Raw genomic sequence first — 23,482 nt, forward strand, 5'->3', positions numbered from 1 at the left:
TGGAGACGTGTCGTCTTCAGCGATGAGAGTCGCTTCTGCCTTGGTGCCAATGATGGTCGTATGCGTGTTTGGCGCCGTGCAGGTGAGCGCCACAATCAGGACTGCATACGACCGAGGCACACAGGGCTAACACCCGGCATCATGGTGTGGGGAGCGATCTCCTACACTGGCCGTACACCACTGGTGATCGTCGAGGGGACACTGAATAGTGCACGGTACATCCAAACCGTCATCGAATCCATCGTTCTACCATTCCTAGACCGGCAAGGGAACTTGCTGTTCCAACAGGACAATGCACGTCCGCATGTATCCCGTGCCACCCAACGTGCTCTAGAAGGTGTAAGTCAACTACCCTGGCCAGCAAGATCTCCGGATCTGTCCCCCATTGAGCATGTTTGGGACTGGATGAAGCGTCATCTCACGTGGTCTGCACGTCCAGCATGAACGCTGGTCCAACTGAGGCGCCAGGTGGAAATGGCATGGCAAGCCGTTCCACAGGACTACATCCAGCATCTCTACGATCGTCTCCATGGGAGAATAGCAGCCTGCATTGCTGCGAAAGGTGGATATACACTGTACAAGTGCCGACATTGTGCATGCTCTGTTGCCTGTGTCTATGTGCCTGTGGTTCTGTCAGTGTGATCATGTGATGTATCTGACCCCAGGAATGTGTCAATAAAGTTTCCCCTTCCTGGGACAATGAATTCACGGTGTTCTTATTTCAATTTCCACGAGTGTATTTCGTTACCTTGCTTAGGTCTTTGTAGTAAACAGCTTTTTTTTTTCTTTATTGATTTTCAATTCCCCCCGAAGGGGGCGGGCTGGCAGCAGCTTAGTACGCTGCTCTACAGCCTACAGACTTTGTTTCTAAAAACGGAAGAAGAAAAGAAATAAGAAAAACAGGGGATAAAACGGTGAGTTAAAGTGTAAAACGGCGGAAAAATGCGGAAAGTTAAAACAGAAAGCAAACGGGATTGACAATGTTTATAAAAGACACAGGAATCAGACAAGTAACATAGTAAACACACAATTAAAAAAACATGGCGACAGTCTGGTTTCTGTTCACAAGAGATGAAAAGTACACCCAGCGACAGTATGATGGCCGTTCGCAACACTTCCCAAAAAACACAACACAGAGCACTCACTGTAAAACACTGCACGAAAATGGCGTCACAAAGATGACACTCCCGAGCAAAGGCAGATGGGGGGGGGACCTGGAGTAGGGGGAAGAACAAGGAGGGAGGAAGGAAACAACGAAAAAGGGGGGACCAAGGAGGGAGAGGACTCAGAAAGGGGGAGAGGAGCACAGCAGACGCGAGAGGGAATGAGAGGAGGCAGAGGAGGGAAATGCAAATGGAGGTGGGGGAGAGAAGGGGGGCAGAGAGAGGGGAGGTGGGGAAAAAAGAGGATGGAAGGGGGGCAGAGAGAGCCCGGGAAAAGGACAGAGGAAAGGAGGGGGAGTGAGGATCAGAGTTGATAGGAGGGACAAATGGAGGGAGAGAGGGCATCATCCGGGAGGGGGAGTTGATGGAAGCCACCTTGGGAAAGGAGATGTAGGGTGTAGAGATGGAGGGTAGGGGGGACACAATGGTGAAGACGTGGCAGGGGGCGGGGATGGGAGAGGAGAGGAGCAACCAGGGAGGGGGGGGTTCAAGACGGCGGGAGGTGTAGAGGATGCGGATATGTTCGAGGAATAGGAGCAGATGGGGGAAAGGAATGAGATCATAGAGGATCCACGTGGGGGACGGGAAGCGTATACGGAAGGCGAGGCGGGGTGCATGACGCTCAAGGATCTGGAGGGACTTATAGAATTTGGGGGCGGGGGGCAGATATCCAGGCAGGATTGGCATAACATAGGATGGGACGGATTAAGGATTTGTAGGTGTGGAGGATGGTAGAGGGGTGCAACCTCCATGTCCAGCCAGAGAGGAGTTTGAGGAGTCGGAGGCGGTTGTGGGCTTTGGATTGAGCGGAGATGAGGGATCCAGGTGAGGTGACGGTCAATGGTGAGGCCAAGGTAGGTGAGGGTGGGGGTAAGGCGGACAGGACAGGCGCAGACAGTAAGGGAGAAATCCAGGAGCCGGAAGGAGCGAGTGGTACGACCTACGATGATGGCCTGGGTCTTGGAAGGGTTGAGTTTCAGGAGCCACTGGTTACACCATGCAGCAAAAAGGTCAAGGTGATGCTGGAGAAGGCGTTGGGACCGGTGGAGGGTAGGAGCGAGGGCAAGGAATGAGGTGTCATCAGCATATTGCAAGAGGTGTACAGGAGGGGGGGGGGTTGGGGCATATCTACCATGTACAGGAGGTAGAGGAGAGGGGAGAGGACAGGGCCCTGGAGCACACCTGCAGAGGGGTAGAAGGTGTGGGAATTGGTATTATGGATGGTAACATAGGAGGGGCGGTGGGAGAGGAAGGAGGCCACCAGACGGATGTAGTTGATAGGAAGGGCGTAGGTTTGGAGTTTAAACAGGAGACCGGGATGCCAGACACAGTCATAGGCGTTTTCGAGGTCAAGGGAGACAAAAATGGCGGAGCGACGGGAGTTAAGCTGGAGGGAGAGGAGATGAGTGAGGCGGAGGAGTTGGTCATCAGCTGAGAAGGAAGGTCGAAAGCCACACTGGGTGTAGTAAACAGCCCGCAATGGATTTATTTATTTCACTGGCGTTTCCCAGTTCGCTGTAGGGTCAACGTCTTGTAATTTCTCTATTAAAGAATTGAACAGCTGCCTTCTTATCTCTATCGCTGTTTTCCCTGCTCTTAATTTCCACGAACATCTATGACTCCTACACTTTTCGATAAATTCGGCAATGACCTCTCAAGAACACTGACATGAATCTTCCACTTTAAACTTCACTATACACACACGGACGAGAAACACTGCACTGAACAAACAGCTGACTCAAACACGTTCTGCGTGCCAGATTTGCGACTACCTACTGTCCATACGCTCCAAATTGTCTGCGCAGATGTGTGTGATCTGAACGCATAGATTCGTGCAATTTCGCTCAAAACTGCCACTCCAACTCCCAGGTTTGCTCACATCACATACCTGCGCAAATCGTCTGTCCACTCGCAGAGATCTGTCGCTGCGGGTGTGGGAAGCGCAGACATTTATTCAGACAGATCGTTACGTGTAGCAGACCATTGTTTTGACATCTTGACACCGTATCGACCAGGTAGAGATGACTAGTGTCGACTATCACGACTTCTTTGCCGTGCGAAGTTTGAATTTGAAACGGTAATGGCGCGTAGTGTGATTTCAGGAAAAAGTGATGTAGTAATGGAAGGTGATGAAAGCGAGGATGAAATTTTTGTAGGGCGGCTGCAGAAGAAGGAGCTTTTGAAACTCCGTGTTGCAGGGAATAAAATACCTACAGCGTGCAGGTATGACTGTCTGCTGTTGCTAATATTGCCTTTCGTGCTGCTGAGTCTGTCACTCCAGTGCCAGATGAAATAATTTTATACTCAATATGTATTTAGGCCCGTCACTAGCGAATACGTATGACTGGAAATAGTGTATGCGTTTTCTAATTTCATTTCCTTGTAATATGTCATCGGATATTTGCTTTCCAAATTTTTCGTATAATATGTGTATAGAAATTAGTGTTTACTGACGATAGATTTAGAGACATCTTGCGTAGTTAAAGAGCAAACTGACCCAATATTTACATTGGACAGTGTTGTTACTTCAGCGAAAAGTAAAGAATTTGTGCAGTTTGTCACATACATAAGGCAAATGGGGAAAGACCGTGTAAGTCGTGTCGGCCTTAGTATGTGACTTGCCCCATTTCCATCTTCATCCATTTCCCAACAAAAACATTCAATCTCAGCGTTAATTCAGTCTGCTAGCTGCGATGTGACGTGTAAAATCACGGGACCTCATTTGTGCGCGTGCTGTCGTTATTGACTTCACAATTAATTTTATCAAAAACAGCATTAATCAACAGAGCAACAGCCACCGCCACCACATGTGGTACTACACGCGCGCACACACACACACACACACACACACACACACACAATGTATCCTGTTATGACATTGAAATGGGCTTATGGGGGAAATAATAAAACGGAAGAAATGGAGTGACAGTACCTGATTTCCGCTAATCAAAAGTGATCATAGCAAATATGTGTGGAATGTATGCAGGGGTTTATTTACATTAGGTTCATATTCACCACATACCTCTAATGTAGTGGGAAAAAGACTCGAAAATATTCACACTATAGGCTGAGAAACTGTGGACAGTTGCAAATCCAGAAATGCATTTAGCGAGGCACACAAATGTATGCAGGAAAACACTGCAGTCTGTAGTAGTTATGAGTAGGTTAATAAAATATAAAATTTTGGTTCAGCTTAAGAAATCAAGAGGGAGGTATTTGGGAAAAAAATCCTCTTTATTGTAGACATACATTAACTGTGTATTAAGGTGACCCATCTGTTGCAGTGGGTAGGAAATTCATATTGTAATAGTAATTGCATCCGATTGTGAGATTTAGTATTACATTCACCTTAAGGGCTGGAGCAAACTTCTAGTTGCGTCATGGCACTATCCACGAGGATTATCCAATTTGTTAACTGAGAACCCTGAAAAACTGCTAGAAAAGTGTAGCTTCTACACTTGTTTCCTGATTTTTGTGTTAGATGATATAGGCAGATAGATATTCATACCACTTCCATTTCACTTATAGTACATTACTTATCTTTTCACCATCAGCAAGGGCTGATGTGTGCATATTCCTAATTACTCTGACATATCTGAAACAGGCAGACAGCATCAAACACAAGAAACACTCATACGTAAAGCCAAATATTCCCATTTTCTGCACTTACAGAGGCGCCCAGTGTATATTCACTAGTTTACAATCGACAGTTGAGAAGAAAGGGCTGAAAAACTATACCAATGTAGCAACAGGATACTAAGATCTGGCAGTTTGCCCAAATTTTCTGGTCTTTCATTCTCGTACTTGGTGAAATTTTCTTCGCATTTATGATAATGAGTCTTCCTATGGTAAACCATATATTTGGTCATCAATAATTGTTGTGAACAAGACATTAATGTCAAACCTTCCTTCATCTTTCAAGACAGTTTGTTACCTTGCAAATAATGTTATAACATGTTTAAATACATGCCTACTGCTATAAATATATTTGAAGCATAGGATATACCTTCAATAAGGCAGGTGTTAATCTAGAAAGGATGCTGTATGACACCTTCAAATATTGCTGTATCAGAGTTCTGATGCTGAATCCCTCACAATATAAGAAAGTTTGCTCTGAACTGTAAAACTGTCAAGCAGCAGGGGTGGCACCTATGCTTGGCATTACACATCATCCTTATACAGTATAGAGAAGTGAGAGGCAGGGGTGTATTGTAAATTGCAAATGTATGCCCAAATTTGTATTTGTAATACCGAATATTTTTATGGTAAACATATATTTTTCAATATTTATTTCTTTGTAACACTTATTATTGTGTAATCTTTACTCTCTCTAAAATGTATTTTTGTAGTGGGACCTAAGTTACTGTTCACTGTTTTTTGTTTTGTAATCTCTATCTATATCTAAAATGTATTTTTTTTGTAGTGGGACCTAAGTTACTGTTTACTGTTTTTGTTTTGTTTTATGTATTACCATAAATTCTGGCCAAAAGCTTGTAAAATTGACACGTTCCATATCCTGTGATACTGTCACAACATGGATCACCGGAACAAGAGATAAATAAATAAAAAAAAATAAAATTCACATTGCTGCCACTTGCTCACACACCAGAACTCACTTGAAAGTGGCTTTACAGCTGAATGTGTTGTTGAGGAGAATCCAAAATGAAAATATTGTAATTCAACAAATGACAGCCAGTGTGACAGGTAGTTGTCATTCAGAAAATTTTAGGTGTCGGCCCCCTTGTAACTTTTAATCAGTGGTTATTATTATTATCAGCAAATGTTCCCATTGGAGAACAATAAACAGGCAACTGCCATTCTTCTTATTTTTCCAATATTTCTTCATGTTCTCTCCAAAGACCTTCTTTCTTTTTTCAATCCACTTTGGTCTGCATAACTTTGGTTCTATCTCTGGAATAAGCTTCCACTTATCAGTTTTGCTTCTGACTGATGTGTTTGTTACATCAATTTTTACTTTCACCAAATCCTTCTTAACTTCAGTTATCCAGGGTATTGATGCTGTAAGTGATGTCACATAGTCCAGTTGACGTTTACTTAGTATGTTTCCAGGTAATCTGTCTAGGTGTTCATAGAATTTCATTCATCAATTTTGATGTTCGACACTTTTTTTCTGTTGTCTCAATGATTTGCAGTCCATCTTGTGTGTATCATGGTTCCAGAATTTTTCTAATCTATCTCTCTTCTTCTTAATTTCTTGTAAATCTAATTTTCCATTAAATGAGAGTGTTTCACTTTCATATGTGACTGTTGGTTTGGTTACTCTGTTGTAGTGTCTGATTGTAGTGCCTATTGACAGGCATTTTTTGTTATACAAATTTGGAACAAATCTGGACACTTTGATTTTCTGCAGTCTGTTTTTTTTGTGCTATTTTTTCAACTTATGTTGGTTCAGTAGTTTCATTGAGGTACCTAGTGTTTGATAATTGATTTCATCATAATTTGTTTTAATTTTCAGAATATCCAACTTGGAACACATGAATTCAGTCTTCTCAGAGGAGCTTTGCAGGCCAGTCTCCTCTGCGCATCCTTTGAGAGTCTCAATTTGTTTTACTTCTTTTTGTTCACTGTTGATTAGAATTGCTAAGTCATCTGCAAACGCTAAATATGAAACATTGTTTTCCGTGACCTCTTCTTTGTTCAGTTGCCTTCCAAAAGTTTTGTTTTCTTAGTTCTGTTTCCAATTCTTTCATTACTTTGTATAAAACTGTTGAATAATGGTGGTGGTGTCCCGTCTCCTTGTCTTACTCCTGTTTTAACTGAGGTTGGTTCCAAAATTTCATCTGTGAATTCAAATTTTGATTTTGTTTTTGTCAGTGTTTGTTTGATCATTGTTTATAATAATAGTTTAATTTCTTTGGTGGTTGTAGACTCTTTCATTGTAATATTAGAAAACTGGATTGGAAATTAAGACCTGGATCATATTCAATAGTGTTTCTGAAACACATGTAAAAGTGTGTTTTCTTGTGTAGTTGTTACAGTGTCCTGTTGAGAACTCAGTCACCTCAATTAAAATTATATGAAAAATCACATAAAACTGGTGGGCTTAACATGGCTTCTATAATACACAGTTTACACTTTTGATATGTAATAAATGTATTAATAGGTCAATCTTTCGTCAATGAGATGTATTAATAGGTCAACCTTTCGTCAATTAGATCACTTATGCAGTTCGGTATGTATATTTTAATTACTTAAAATTCCTTTGTGGCATTATAAACTAGCACATTTTGTGACTTACATAGAGAGGTTACACTTACAGAAAATAGTGTGTGATACCTCTGGTGAAACCGGTTATTTTTATTTTGTTGTTTCATACAGCAGTGATATAATGAACTGTTTTATATGTACTTTTAGTCAGCAAAGACAACTGTTTACACAGCTGAAGCACTTCCAGGATCTAAACACCTAAGATTCCTTGTAGAATGAAGGACTGGGGCTTAGACATCATGAGAATTGCCTGCTTAGCAATTACAACTGGCCATACAGGACAGGTTGGATACGATGATCATTCCACACAGCCATAGTGAGGAGATCATTCAGGTTGTGGAGTGTGTCAGAGCAACAAAGATACATAACATTTGCAGAACAACTGATTTGCCACTTTACCTTCCACACATCCTAAAAGAGATGCACTTTATTATTAATAAAAAGTTACTAAACTGTTTAAATGCATACATATGAAAGTGCGAAAGATAATCCCTAGGATATTACTTTTGAGTGGTTAGTGTGTGCTGCTGTTCATGCTGAAAAAATATCGTAGCTACCGCTGTCAAGGATATATACTTAATGGGTTAAACATTTTGCATGAAAGCAGATGAAATGTAGTAAAAAATGAAATGAAAATGAATGACCCAGTGCAGGAAATTTATTTCTTCTAAGTATCTTTCATATCTATCAGCAGTACTGATGTATTGCCTCAAGAAGGTGATTACTGACTAGCAACTGTTTCCCATAATTTATAGTTTGATAATGTGAATTTTCCTTTTTATGCACATTACATGAAAGAGATGTATGAGTGTTGGCATATGTACTTTGTAACAAATTTTTTGGAATGTTGTTCAAGTAGCTCAGTGCAAGGTGGCCACGTAAAAGATAACCATTTTACCCAGATGTGAGATTCAGTAATCTTTGTTGGGAAAAGCTTTGAGTTCATAATGTTCTGACTGCCAAAATGTGTCTTAACAGTATTGAACACCATAACAAAATTGATAAAATTCATCCTAGACTTTCATTTGCAACTTGCTATTATCCTCATCCATTTTGCATACAGACACACCTTGTGTTTATTGATATACTGTCATCTGAAGAACTGATTCAAGGGACATATTAGGAAGGAGCTAACACCAAAGCTGTGTCTGATTAAGGAATTCTGGCATAAATTGGTTTATTTTATGGACATCCCACAGGATATGCGTGTGCATGAATTAGTGTGTGACATAAGCATTGCTTATGGGCTAAGGTGGATGGCACCAAGAACTATGATCTACTGACTGGTAAAGAATTTTTGCATAAGGACATTAAGATGAAAGGAAATTCTGATAATACTAGAGTTTTTAAGTGGATTCAACAAACCTGTGTTGCAGAAATATAACAGCACCCTCCCCACAGATATAATGCAGGAGATAATGGAACTTAAGTTATAGAGAACAGTAGTGAGATTCACATGTCTTTCAGTGGGATTGCAGAAGTGTCCAATTCCACCCGTCTGCTTTGACCCACAATGTCATCAATATAGCGGAAATGGCTATTCTATGCATATCTAATACACACATCAACAAACACGAAAATACGTATAAATAAGACAATAACATCTCTCTCCAAAAATACGATTGAACTAACAGGACAACGGTGGGAGATTGGGGGATTTTAGGTTGGGGACAAGCTAAATATAACAATAAAAAAAACACAACACAATCCCAAAACACACAAAATGATGAACAAAAAAAATTACAAAATCTACAGGAATTGGACACTTCCCTTGACCTATATAGGTAAACCACAGCCGACGATATCAAAACGTTTTCGTAAGTAAAAATGAATATAGGCACGAAATACGTTTAGATGATAGGTTAACTCCCAACAAAATTTCTCATCAACATCGTTTGGTTGCCGGTGACCAGTGGTCCTGAAAAATCATGCACAGCAACTGTAAAGGAATTAACACAAAGAAACAAACTATTTTTTGAACTAAATATTCACATAACTTTGTAATCATTTAGAAAAAAAAAAGTTTCACATTACAGATTAAATAAAATGGAAACCCACTGATGATGGTATAGTGGTGCAGAAACACGTTTGAGTACTTGAAGAAACGATGTTGTGCATAACTGGCGGACCTCACATCCTACAATTACTGTTCATGTCTATGGTGTAGAATAATAACTGCTATTACTCACAGCTGGCAGCAATTATTATTCCACAACGTGTATTACAGTACGTAAGGTTGTTGTTGCTGCTGCTGCTAGTGTTGTAGTTATCATCTTCAGTTTGAAGACTGGTTTGATGCAAAAAGCAATGGTTTATTTAATACAATACAATGACTGGCTTCCAGGAAGGCAACTTCTGCAGCCACCTCAACCACACACATGAGAAAATCTCCAAACTGCTAGCATGGTGCAGTTGCCCGTGCAGCATAGCCCCTGCCACTGGGTACAAACCTCCATTTCTTTTGGCAGAAAATGTTTCCATTCTTGGATGTTTATGCAAAATTATACACTTCAGGTATATATTTGGTCAGATATTTGTACCTCCCAACTGATTATTATGATTGCCTGTGTTCACTGCTTTTGCACAAATGCTGGAAATATTTGGTCAGTGTTGGAGAAGGTGCCTGTTGTAGGAAGTAAATGAGAGAAAGGGACTTCAAACTGTTGATTCATTGTCAGAAATGGGTATGGGGCAACACTTCTTAAGGTGTTGCAGCTATGATAAGAATATATATGTATTAAAGCAGGACCATGATATGGGATCGTTATGGCCAAGAAAATGAAAAAGATTGGGGGCTGTTCTATTATTCTTCAACTTCACAGTATTTTGAGTTACAACATTAATACTGTAGCAAACTTTGATTTTATAAACAAGGTGTGGGTAAAAAAAGGTGAAATTAGACTGGAGTTATAAGTGGTGAAATCAGTGCCAAGCATAAAATATTTCTTAGTAAAATGATGTTTAAGAGCTGAAGTTGTGTGTGCTACAAATTTTGGCAGCAATATCTAGTTTGGAGAAACATGTTATCATAATTGCAATGCAAATACCTACATTATTATTGTAGTATTGCCACCTTTTTACGCTTGTTTCCCATTTTGTTCTAAGGAAATGATTGAAACCTTACAACTGCAATGATAACATAGCTCTGGTAGAGGAGACTGCTGTGTTTTAATAGTGTGTTCTGTACATGTTATGACTGTCATATTGTGCTCAATATAGTTACCCTTCCATGAGCAATGTATATTGTCTGCACTTGTAAATTTCCACTATTTTATAATTTGTTACACAAATTTATTAGTGACAAAACAAAATTTCAAAATTCAACATTCTAAGTAGTTTCAAAGAATCAGTAAATTTTATCCTAGGTTCTCTTGCTATAACAAAAACTAACTTGTTGGTGTCAACTTCAATTCTTAAAGGGAATATCTAATCCTTGTACCGTTACAGATCCAGAAATTAAGAGAGAATCAGGAACCATAGTGTGAAGATAAATGTTTATATTCAGTAAAATGTTCACCTGCCGCATTGCATCTCCATTGTTTTCAGGCATGGGTGAGTTGGTTACTATTGGTAAACACTTGGAAATTGTCGTGGCTGCTGTTATGTGATTGAAAGGTGCTGTGAATGGATGTGTTGGACTGCTAGGACACATACTATAGATGTCAAAGATACTTCAGATACTATCATCTCCCACAGATACTACCTATTCTGCAAGAAGTACATGACCTATCACCACTTGTCAACTTGACTCTTGAGTGGAATGTCGATGGTAGGTCTAGAAAAGTGAAGACAGAGGCCAGGGAGAACTCAGGATACTACACCCACCCCCAAAACAAGACAAATTTGAGGTGCTGTCTCCCACTGAAACTTGAACTGAGCCAGTGACACACATCTCACCTATTGGAAGTTGCTGGGTGTTATCAGGCACTTAAGGTTAGGGGTCTGTTAATCACCTGCAAGTCGAATATACAGTGTATAATGGTACCCACTAGTGAGATGGTACCAAGGAGTATGAAGGCTCACCTTATGCACTTATTGTGTGTGCCTGAGGGACTCATTTAACATGTCGAACAGGTTGTGTTGGCAGACACTGAGGGAGCACGGTGCAGCCAGTTGCAGGTTGTGGCACACATTGGAGGGAACAATGCCTGCTGTCTGGGATCAGAGTTCATACTTTGATCATTCCAGTGACTGGCAGAGAAGGTTGAACAGATCCACCTTACTCACAGAATATGAATGAAACTCAAGCTTATTGTGGAACCTGGTTCTGAGTTGTGTAGAGGGTTAGAACTGGAGACTCCTAAGGTTCTTTGGCAGACTGGAATGCAATGGCGTAAATATAAGCCATATTAATGAGAAATGTAGAGTCCCCATAAATGGCTCAGAGTTGCACTGCTGCACATCAGTGGCAGCTACCCAGGTGGCTTCAAGTGTCTACAGAGATGTAAAATAAAATTGCATGTGATATTGCTTGAGCAAGACCAAGCATTAAGGATGGGCATAAATGTATAATTGAATACATGCACAGGAAATCAGGCTAACCCTCAAATGTAAAAGCTGAGAGATATGTGTTGCCATCTGTTGCTGGGTACGGAAACTATGAAATTAAAATTATGATATTGACATTGGTTTCACCCCTAAGTGATATTTAGGGATGAGGCCAATGTCAGTTTTTATAGATGGCAACACTTACCTCTAAGCTTCATTTGAGGGTTAGCCCATTTTTCCCTCACGTCTTCAATTGGGTCATTCTGTTGAATACCAGACTTGCCTCTAGATGTGACAAGAAACTTGACTGTTATCTCTGCTCACTAGTACATATGTTCCCTGCTCATAGTCAACTTTGGGGAGACTTCACTCATCCGACAATAAATTTGGATAATTACTGTTTTGTAAATGGTATGTGTGACAAAACAATATTAAATGTTTTCTGTCAAAACTACTTATGACAAAGTTCGGAAGCCCACTCATGATGGTAATATACTGGGTGTAATGGATATAGTCCTTGCCCACTTTGAGGATGTTGACATTGGAACTAGTATCAGTGACATATCGGTGACAATGGCCGTGGGACACTTGTAGCAAAGTATATGTTAGGTAAACTAGACACAGAGATAGTTCTACCATATCTCAAAAAGGAACTCCAAATATTTCTCTCTAGGCAAAAGCATGTAGAGGAACTGAAGAGGAATAGGAAATTCAGAAGAGTTGTTGACAAAGCACTAGATAGGTATGTACCTATTCATGAGATGGATCCTCCGTGATATACACTCCCTGTAAAGAAATTTATGAAGAAACAGTAACTACTTCGCAATAGGTTTAAAACAAAACGTAGGACTGTAGACAGATGGTAAATGAAACACTTCTGGCTTTCAGAAGAGCAGTGTGTAAAGCTTGTAATGACTACCATAGCTGTATCTTATTGAATGTTCACTCGCAAAATACAAAGTTAGTAATGTGTGAAGGCTGTTGTGGCAGCCAAATTTGTGTCAAGACACTTATGGATGGGATAGGAGTTGAAGTGGAGGGTAGCAAAGCAAAAATATAAATGCTGAACTCGGTATTCAAATGCTCCTTTACAAAGGAAAATCCAATACTACTCTAATTTAATTCTCACACCACTGCAAAAAAGAGAAGCATCTTTTTAGAACCGAGCAGACTTTCTTGGGCCTGACAAAATCTGTTAAAATGTATACAGATATTGCAGCTGAGTTGACCCCTCTTTTAACTATGCCTAGTGATTGTAAGAAAGTACTGGTCACACCCGTCTACAAGAAATGAAGCAGAAGTGATCCTCTAAACTCCAATCAAATATCTCTGACATTCATCTCTTGTGGAATCTGAGAACATATTCCAAACAGAAATATAATGAGGTATCTCAAAAAGAATGACCACGTCCATGCAAAACTAGGTGTTGATTCTGAAAATTTGTCATGTGAAATCCAACCAGCACTTTTTTCATGTTACATGCTAAAAGCCATTAATGAAGGCAGTCAGGTAGATGCAGTATTTCTTGACATTCAAAAAGCATTTGACTCTCTACCACGAAAATGCTTATTAACAAAAGAACAGACAAAACCATTTACCAAATGAGATTTGTGAGTTTATTGAGTTTCATCATATGGAGGATGCAGCATAATTCTGTTGGGACCCTTACTGTTCATATTATATTTTAAAGACCTGGAAACAAAATTAATAGTAACTGCAGCCTTCTTGCAGATGCTGCAGTTATCTTTAATGAAGTTCTACCTAAGAAAATGCTGCACAATACTGTTAGTCAGATCTTGATAAGGTTTCAAAGCTGTGCAAAGATGAGTGACTTGCTTCAGAAGTTCAGAAAATTTAAAATGTGTATTTCACAAAATTAAAAAAAAAAAGGTTGTATGCTGTGACTACAGTGTCAATGGACCACAGACGAAATTTTCTTCTCTTCAAAAAATGTTACTAGTGTATCTGCTCTACGTCTACATCCATACTCTGCAAACCATGATAGAAAATACCTCCCATTGCAACACATATTTAGATTTCTTCCCGTTCTGTTCATATATAATGTATGGAAAGAATGATTGCCTAAATGCCTGTGTTCATGCTGTAGTGGGTCTAATCTTGTTGTGGGCCCTACATAGGGAATTGTAGTATATTTCCAAAGTTGTCAGTTACAATGGGTTCTCGAAACCACAGTCTCTAGTAGGCAACTTCTGTGGCACCTACCGCCTCCTAGTTGTGTAAGACTTGCTCATGCAGACGGGACTCTGTCTGGGTTGTCATTTGTCTCCCTAGCAGCTCGAGTGTCCCTATGGAACAACCTAAATTCAAATCTCCTCCTGATGAGACAGGTGTATCGTCAAGTAGTACCTACACCCACCTAACAAAGAGAGCTTGTTTGGTCAGTTTGCCTGAAAAATAGTCTCATGATTAAAATAATGGGGCATTAGTTTGCACAAAACTTTCATTGTTACTCAGAGAGCAGAGGGAACCTTTGAAAAGGTCTCCCCTCTCTGTATTCACAAGGCATTGGAGAATATTGCTGGATCCTTAAAAAGTCTTTAAAAGACTTCATAATGTTACAGTTCTAGTTCAAACTCCCATGTCAAACCATGTATCTAAGCTCTTGGGATGCAAGGCCTTAGGAGACTACCCTATTGTGAGTTAGTTGCACAACACCTATAACTTCTGTAAAGATGTGGATTTCTGCTCCAGTATAATGGAGATGGGCCCTGAGGATTTAAGTGAAGAATAAAAACTGTGGGTGTCACAAGTGTAGTACTATATGAGGAGTGTCTGTGGCACATTGGAAAGAAAACTGGATTGTTTATTCGAATGATCAGCACTCCAGAATTACCTGAAAATATTTTTGCAGGTTATATCCGTATTAAGGTTCGACCATTTGTTCGTAACCCACTGTGATGCTTCAGGTGTCAAAGATTCAGACATACCAGTATGACATGTAACGGCAGAGCTACGTATGGAAATTTTATAGGTTTATAATGAGGAAATAGAAATACTGATGGTGGAAGTTTTCAGATGCATATCCTTTGGTGAAGCTAAAAAAGGTTTTGAAGATATGCAATTTCTGGTGTTTGCTACTTCTTTTGGTTCAGCCCTTAAGAAGGTACTTGCCAAATGTGATGTGTCTACGCAAACTGAGACCACAGATTCAAGTACGAGTACATACACTTGTCAGTGTACCTGAGGGGGGAGGGGGAAACTACACTTCAACCTGAAATCTGTAAAAGAGTGAATGGCCTTTCAGACCATGAGGCACAAATTCTAACACTGAAAGGTTTTTGTACTCAAACAAATGTTATGTGTAATTACAAACTACATAGAAAAGCTAATCCAACAGCAACAGAGTCTTTTAAACCTCGTTAGGAATGAGAGTGGCAGGATGGTTATAGTGCTGATAACATAGATTACAAATATAATGCTTTCCTTAACACATTTCTCATGCTCTTTGAAAGTTGCTTTCCATTAGAATGTTCTAAACAGGGTACTAGCAGTAAAAGGCAGCTTGGGTGGCTGACTAGTGAGATAAGGATATCATGCAGAAAAAAGTGGGAATTATATCAAAATGTTAGAAATAATTACAATCTAGCTACAGTAGCCCATTACAATCAGTACTGCAAGCTGTTCAAAAATGTTGTAAGGAAGGAAAAGAGTATGTGATATGCAAATAGAAAAGCTAATTCACAGGATAAAATTAAAACCATATGGTCAGTTGTGAAGGAATTGTCTGGTCAGCAGCGCAAGGCTGAGGATATAACGTCAGTACATAGGAAAAATGTTTGTTACTGAAAAGTCAGATACATTCATAGTATCTATTAAACAATCACTTTCTGGACGTAGCTGGTGAATTAAATAAAAACCTAGTTTCTACAGGGAATCATATGACACTCTTGGAAATGCCGTTTCGAGACTGATACCTGAAATGCTCCTCTGTGATACTGACAAGGGGAGAATGAGTCAATAATTAAATCGCCGAAGACTAAGGACTCTTATGGATGTGATGGGGTGTCTAGCACAATACTAAAGTACTGTGCTGCATTGAAGTACTCAGTAGTAAAGCCGCTTTATAAAAGGGGAGAAAGGAATAATTTAAATAATTTTAGGCATGTTTCTATGCCATAAGTGTTTGCTGAAATTATTGAAATGGCTGTGTATGTAAGGATGATTGATCATTTCTTTTCATGTAATTTGCTGTCAGGTGTACAGTTTGGTTTTAGAAGTGGTTCAACAACTGAAAATACTATGTTCTCTTTGCTGCTTGAGGTACTGGATGGATTAAACAAAAGGTTTTGAACACTGGGCATCTCTCTTGATTTAACTAAGGTGTTTGATTGTGCTGATCAGAAAATAATGCTGCAGGAGTTGGACCATTATGGAGTATGGGGAGTAGCTCACAATAGGTTCACCTCTTACTCTTCGGAACAGACACAAAAGGTTGTTCTCCACAGTAATGAGAAATTGCTATAGTGTGGGGTCTGAGTGGTCACAGTTCCATGTGGGGTGCCCCAAGGATCAGTGCTGGGACACACCTGCTCCTTATTTATAAAAATGATATGTCTTCTAGTGTTACAGATGATTCCAAAATGTTTGTGTGTGCTAATGACCCAAGGTTGGTAGTAAAGGATGTTGTGTGCGATGTCTGCACTGTTTCAAATAGTGCAGTCGAAGACATAAATTCATGGCTCGTAGAAAATAAATTAACACTAAATCACAATAAGACTCAGTTTTTACGGTCTCTAACGCATAACTCAACAAAACCTGGTGTTTTTATTACACAGAATGGGCGTATGATTAGTGAGACTGAGACTGAACAGTGACAGTTCTAGGTCAGATAGATAGTAAACTGTTCTGGAAAGTCCATGTTTGGGATCATGTTCAACAAAGACTTAATGCTGCCATTTTTACTAGTATTTATTTATTTATTTATTTATTGTTCCGTGGGACCAAATTAAGGAGAAGTCTCCATGGTCATGGAACGAGTCAATACATGAAATTATAACACGATATTAGAAACAGATAAAATGAAATATAAAAAAAAAACATATTCAGGTGACAAGTCGTAAATTTAAATAAAGAAAATCAACAATGTAACACTGGAATTTGCTTAATTTTTTAGCTCTTCCAGGAGCTCCTCGACAGAATAGAAGGAGTGAGCCATGAGGAAACTCTTCAGTTTGGACTTAAAAGTGTTTGGGGTACTGCTAAGATTTTTGAGTTCTTGTGGTAGCTTATTGAAAATGGATGCAGCAGAATACTGCACTCCTTTCTGCACAAGAGTCAAGGAAGTGCATTCCACATGCAGATTGGATTTCTGCCTAGTATTAACATCTACATCCATACTCCGCAAGCCACCTGACAGTGTGTGGCGGAGGGTACCTTGAGTACCTCTATCGGTTCTCCCTTCTATTCCAGTCTCGTATTGTCCGTGGAAAGAACGATTGTCTGTATGCCTCTGTGTGGGCTCTAATCTCTCTGATTTTATCCTCATGGTCTCTTCGCGAGATATACGTAGGAGGGAGCAATATACTGCTTGACTCTTCGGTGAAGGTATGTTCTCGAAACTTTAACAAAAGCCCATACCGAGCTACTGAGTGTCTCTCCTGCAGAGTCTTCCACTGGAGTTTATCTATCATCTCCGTAACGCTTTCGCGATTACTAAATGATCCTGTAACGAAGCGCGCTGCTCTCCGTTGGATCTTCTCTATATCTTCTACCAACCCTATCTGGTACGGATCCCACATTGCTGAGCAGTATTCAAGCAGTGGGCGAACAAGCGTACTGTAACCTACTTCCTTTGTTTTCGGATTGCATTTCCTTAGGATTCTTCCAATGAATCTCAGTCTGGCATCTGCTTTACCGACAATCAACATTATATGATCATTCCATTTTAAATCACTCCTAATGCGTACTCCCAGATAATTTATGGTATTAACTGCTTCCAGTTGCTGACCTGCTATTTTGTAGCTAAATGATAAAGGATCTATCTTTCTGTGTATTCGCAGCACATTACACTTGTCTACATTGAGATTCAATTGCCATTCCCTGCACCATGCGTCAATTCGCTGCAGATCCTCCTGCATTTCAGTACAATTTTCCATTGTTACAACCTCTCGATACACCACAGCATCATCTGCAAAAAGCCTCAGTGAACTTCCGATGTCATCCACCAGGTCATTTATGCATATTGTGAATAGCAACGGTCCTATGACACTCCCCTGCGGCACACCTGAAATCACTCTTACTTCGGAAGACTTCTCTCCATTGAGAATGACATACTGCATCCTGTTATCTAGGAACTCCTCAAGCCAATCACACAATTGGTCTGACAGTCCATATGCTCTTACTTTGTTCATTAAACGACTGTGGGGAACTGTATCGAATGCCTTGCGGAAGTCAAGAAACACGGCATCTACCTGTGAACCCGTGTCTATGGCCCTCTGAGTCTCGTGGACGAATAGCGCGAGCTGGGTTTCACATGTCCGTTTTTTTCGAAACCCATGCTGATTCCTACAGAGTAGATTTCTAGTCTCCAGAAAAGTCATTATACTCGAACACAATACGTGTTCCAAAATTCTACAACTGATCGACGTTAGAGATATAGGTCTATAGTTCTGCACATCTGTTCGACGTCCCTTCTTGAAAATGGGGATGACCTGTGCCCTTTTCCAATCCTTTGGAACGCTACGCTCTTCTAGAGACCTACGGTACACCGCTGCAAGAAGGGGGGCAAGTTCCTTCGCGTACTATGTGTAAAATTGAACTGGTATCGCATCAGGTCCAGAGGCCTTTCCTCTTATGAGCGATTATAATTAAATGTGATTTGAGACTTTCTCGGCATATTCCATTCGTGAAATCTTCTCGGGTGATCAGCCGAGTAAAGGCGTCGTCTTCTCGCAACGTTTCGAAGGGTTTCGTACCCATCATCTTCAAGCGAAGTGAAGATGATGGGTATGAAACCCTTCGAAACGTTGCGAGAAGACGACGCCTTTACTCGGCTGATCACCCGAGAAGATTTCACGAAGCGATTATAATTGTTTCTCTATCCCTCTGTCGTCTATTTCGATATCTACCATTTTGTCATCTGTGCGACAATCTAGAGAAGGAACTACAGTGCAATCTTCCTCTGTGAAACAACTTTGGAAAAAGACATTTAGTATTTCGGCCTTTAGTCTGTTATCCTCTGTTTCAGTACCATTTTGGTCACAGAGTGTCTGGACATTTTGTTTTGATCCACCTACCGCTTTGACATAAGACCAAAATTTTTTAGGATTTTCTGCCAAGTCAGTACATAGAACTTTACTTTCGAATTCATTGAACGCCTCTCGCATAGCCCTCCTCACACTAAATTTCGCTTCGCGTAATTTTTGTTCGTCTGCAAGGCTTTGGCAATGTTTATGTTTGCTGTGAAGTTCCCTTTGCTTCCGCAGCAGTTTTCTAACTCGGTTGTTGTACCACGGTGGCTCTATTCCATCTCTTACGATCTTGCTTGGCACATACTCATCTAACGCATAATGTACGACGGTTTTGAACTTTGTCCACTGATCCTCAACACTATCTGTACTTGAGACAAAACTTTTGTATTGAGCCAACAGGTACTCTGAAATCTGCTTTTTGTCACTTTTTCTAAACAGAAAAATCTTCCTACCCTTTTTAATATTCTTATTTACGGCTGAAATCATCGATGCCGTAACCGCTTTATGATCGCTGATTCCCTGTTCTGCGTTAACTGTTTCAAATAGTTCGGGTCTGTTTGTCACCAGAAGGTCTAATATGTTATTGCCACGAGTTGGTTCTCTGTTTAACTGCTCAAGGTAGTTTTCAGATAAAGCACTTAAAAAAATTTCACTGGATTCTTTGTCCCTGCCACCCGTTATGAACGTTTGAGTCTCCCAGTCTATATCTGGCAAATTAAAATCTCCACCCAGAAGTATAACATGGTGGGGAAATCTACTCGAAATATTTTCCAAATTATCCTTCAGGTGCTCAGCCACAACAGCTGCTGAGCCAGGGGGCCTATAGAGACATCCAATTACCAAGTCTGAGCCTGCTTTAACCGTGACCTTCACCCAAATCATTTCACATTGATGATCTCCGTCAATTTCCTTCGATACTATTGCACTTCTTATCGCTATAAACACGCCTCCCCCTTCACTGTGCAGCCTGTCTCTGCAGTATACATTCCAATCTGAGTTTAGGATTTCATTACTGTTTGCGTCTGGTTTCAGCCAACTTTCTGTCCCTAGTACTATATGGGCATTGTGACCGTTTATTAATGAGAGCAGTTCTGGGACCTTTCTATAGACGCTCCTGCAGTTTACTATTAGCACATTAATATTGTTATTCCCTGTTGCATTTTGCCTATTCCTACCTTGCTGCGTCTCAGGAGGCGTCTTGTCGGGCCTAGGGAGGGGATTCTCTAACCTAAAAAAACCCCATGTGCACTCCACACGTACTCCGCTACCCTTGTAGCCGCTTCCGGCGTGTAGTGCATGCCTGACCTATTCAGGGGGACCCTACATTTCTCCACCCGATAGCGGAGGTCGAGAAATTTGCACCCCAGATCTCCGCAGAATCATCTGAGCCTCTGGTTTAAGCCTTCCACTCGGCTCCAAACCAGAGGACCGCGATCGGTTCTGGGAACGATACTACAAATAGTTAGCTCTGATTCCACCCCGCGAGCGAGGCTTTCCGTCTTCACCAATTCCGCCAACCGCCTGTACGAACTGAGGATGACCTCTGAACCCAGACGGCAGGAGTCATTGGTGCTGACATGAGCAACAATTTGCAGTCGGATGCACCCAGTGCTCTCTATCGCCGCCGGTAGGGCCTCCTCCACATCTCGGATGAGACCCCCCGGCAAGCAGACAGAGTGAACACTGGCCTTCTTCCCCGACCTTCCCGCTATTTCCCTAAGGGGCTCCATCACCCGCCTAACGTTGGAGCTCCCAATAACTAATAAATCCCCCTGCTCGGACCTTGCTGAAGGAGCAGCCACATGTCCACTCACAGGCACTGAGTGAAAGCTGCTAACTCTTGGGAATAGGCTAATATTGCTAACAACAAACGACATTAAAAAATATATATATACTGTGAGGGCAATGTCAGAATTCCCAGACTATTGAATAGGGGTCGACAAGAGGTTCTCGAACTTACACCACATATAGCTCGAACAACCCGTTTTTGAGCCAAAAATACCCTTTTTGAATCAGTAGAACTGTATCTGAAGTAAGTGATCATTTGACACAAATAGTAGTCTAATTTTCTTAGTTTCATTTGCTTATGACATATGGTATTACATTTTGAGATAACCCTTCCCATTCTCAAAGGGGAATGTTTGGTTCAGAAACGGCCGGTTTGGGCAGTAAGTGGTGCAAGTTCACTAATGTCTTGTTGACAGCTGTGTGATATATTCTTTACTGTTGTTTCTTGTTAACAATATCAGCTTATTCCTAAGAATTAACAGCTTTCACTCAGTTAATACTAGGCAGAAATCCAGCCTGCAGTTGGATTGCACTTCCTTGACTCTTGTGCAAAAAGGCATGTAGTATTCTGCTGCATCCATTTTCAAGAAGCTACCACAAGAATTCAGAAATTTTAACAGTAATCCACACACTTTCAAACCTAATCTGAAGAGTTTCCTCTGCTTTTACATGAACTTATAGATTGATGTCTCTTTAGGATTTATGAACATTTTATTTTTTCTGTTATTACGTTTCTGGTGCAATTTCATGTATTGACATGTTCCATGACCATGGAGATTTGCTCTTCAATTTGGTCCTACAGAACTAGACATACAAAATAAATAAATTAAATAAATAAATAAATAAATTAAATAAATAAATAAATAAATAAATAAATAAATAAATAAATAATTAAATAAATAAATAAACTTTCAGAAGCCGTTGATGGCGGCTTTGGAAACTCAGCTATGTACTGCGCTACACCCCATTAGCAGCCCGCTGAGCTGTCCTCCTTAACCATGCAAGCAAGTCCTCCCATAAGTAAGAAAAAAGCCACACAGAAGTCATTCAAAATCAAAGTAAGTGGCAACTAAATCTACAAATTGGTGAGCCCTCTTCCTTTTAAGTGGCGATTTTACTGTTGAGGCTATTAGTATCGACATGGAGGAACCGGAGAGCCAAGCACTGTCTATCTCTCTGACCTTGCGGGTAAGTCACCTCCACCAAGGGAGGAGGACAAGGACAACCATCGCTAACTGGTGTCCCCCACAGGAACTGCTCTATTATAGTGGAACTTAAATGGATACCAATCACATTTGGCAGAATTACAGCTCCTGGCTTAAGAGAGACTGTTCTACTTCTGCTTACAAGAAACTCATTTTGAAATCACCAGTACACCTGTATTACGAGGCTACCAGGCCTACAGGAACAACGTTGTTAGTGGAGACAGGACTTAGGGTGGAGTGGCCATTTTCATTGATGGCAGATGCCACTCCGCTCCTGTCCTTTCCAGTGTGACCATACAAGCAGTTGCAGTGGAAATTCTCACATTGGTTAAATTCACAGTGTGTTCTTTATATCTTCCGTCTCATGAGCCATTGGATGCAGATGCACAGACAGAACTCTTCCAGGCACTCCCCCACCCTAATTGTGGTGGTCTTCAACATACATATTGTGCTTTGGAGCTCAGCTACCACTTGGTCTATTAGAATTATAAAGTGCCTTGCCCATTCAAAGAATATCTGCCTCTTGAACTCAGGTCAGATGACACACTTTCCCATAGCTACAGGGTTACTTCAGCTATTGACCTTCGTTTTTACTTCCCAGCTGTTGCATACTCAGTTCAGTGGGAAGTGACCACAGATTTTCATTCCAGTGACCATTTTCCAGTATGGATTCATCAGCTGATATGGACAGTGGTCAACAGGAGACGCAAAGTTGGGTGGTTTGAAGGACAAATTGGTCACAATACTGTCAGCAGGCCATCTTTGGACAACACATTTGTGTGTAGGAGATGGTGGACCATATAACCTTTGAGCTCCAGTGAGCTGCTGCAGATTCCATTCCCCAGCCTGACAGCCACCTCAGGTGACAGCCTGTCCCTTAATGGAATGACGGATGTTCAATCTGCAATCAGAGCTAAGTGATTCAAATACTATCCAACTACAGAATACCTTTGTGCCTTCAGATGTGTGAGAGCACGAGAGGTGAGTGATAAAAGAATGGAAGAGGACCCCGTGGAAGCAATTCATGACTTCCATCAATCGGTCCAATTCCACCTTGCAAGTTTAGGACTCAATAATGTACATTCCAGGAAAAGGCAGTACACTTTCCCTTATGGACTTGAGAAATTGGATCTTAGTGCACCGAAAGACAAGGATCAGGTTTTAGCTGAACAGTTTTTTTACTGTCATTGAATCATCTAGACGAACTCCTGCATTCCAAGTGTTCCACAGGACTGTGGAGATGAGGTGGTTTCAATTCTCCTCCTGGAATGTGGTGGTCTACAATCTTCCACTGTCCACATGGGAATTAGTCAGTTCTGCTTGTGGCCAGAGGCGCTGCTCCAGGACCTGATTAGATTCATTATGTCACGCTCTACTAACTATGCCATGAAGCCAAAGG

General features: G+C 40.8%; 1 protein-coding gene across 3 annotated transcripts in view; it reads left to right on the plus strand.

Moving 5' to 3' along the window:
• Positions 1-3,153: 3,153 nt before the first annotated feature.
• LOC126184521 (uncharacterized) overlaps positions 3,154-23,482 on the plus strand; it is a 245,265-nt gene continuing 224,936 nt past the window's right edge. The window contains exon 1 of one of the 3 annotated variants that reach the window (XM_049926920.1): positions 3,154-3,386. In XM_049926920.1, coding sequence (XP_049782877.1) covers positions 3,244-3,386 — 143 coding nt within the window. In that variant the 5' untranslated portion in view covers positions 3,154-3,243. The remainder of the gene's footprint in view (positions 3,387-23,482) is intronic. The other 2 variants (XM_049926918.1, XM_049926921.1) reach the window with 2 other exon arrangements.

Source organism: Schistocerca cancellata, chromosome 4 (assembly GCF_023864275.1).
Source record: "Schistocerca cancellata isolate TAMUIC-IGC-003103 chromosome 4, iqSchCanc2.1, whole genome shotgun sequence".
NCBI lineage: Eukaryota > Metazoa > Arthropoda > Insecta > Orthoptera > Acrididae > Schistocerca > Schistocerca cancellata.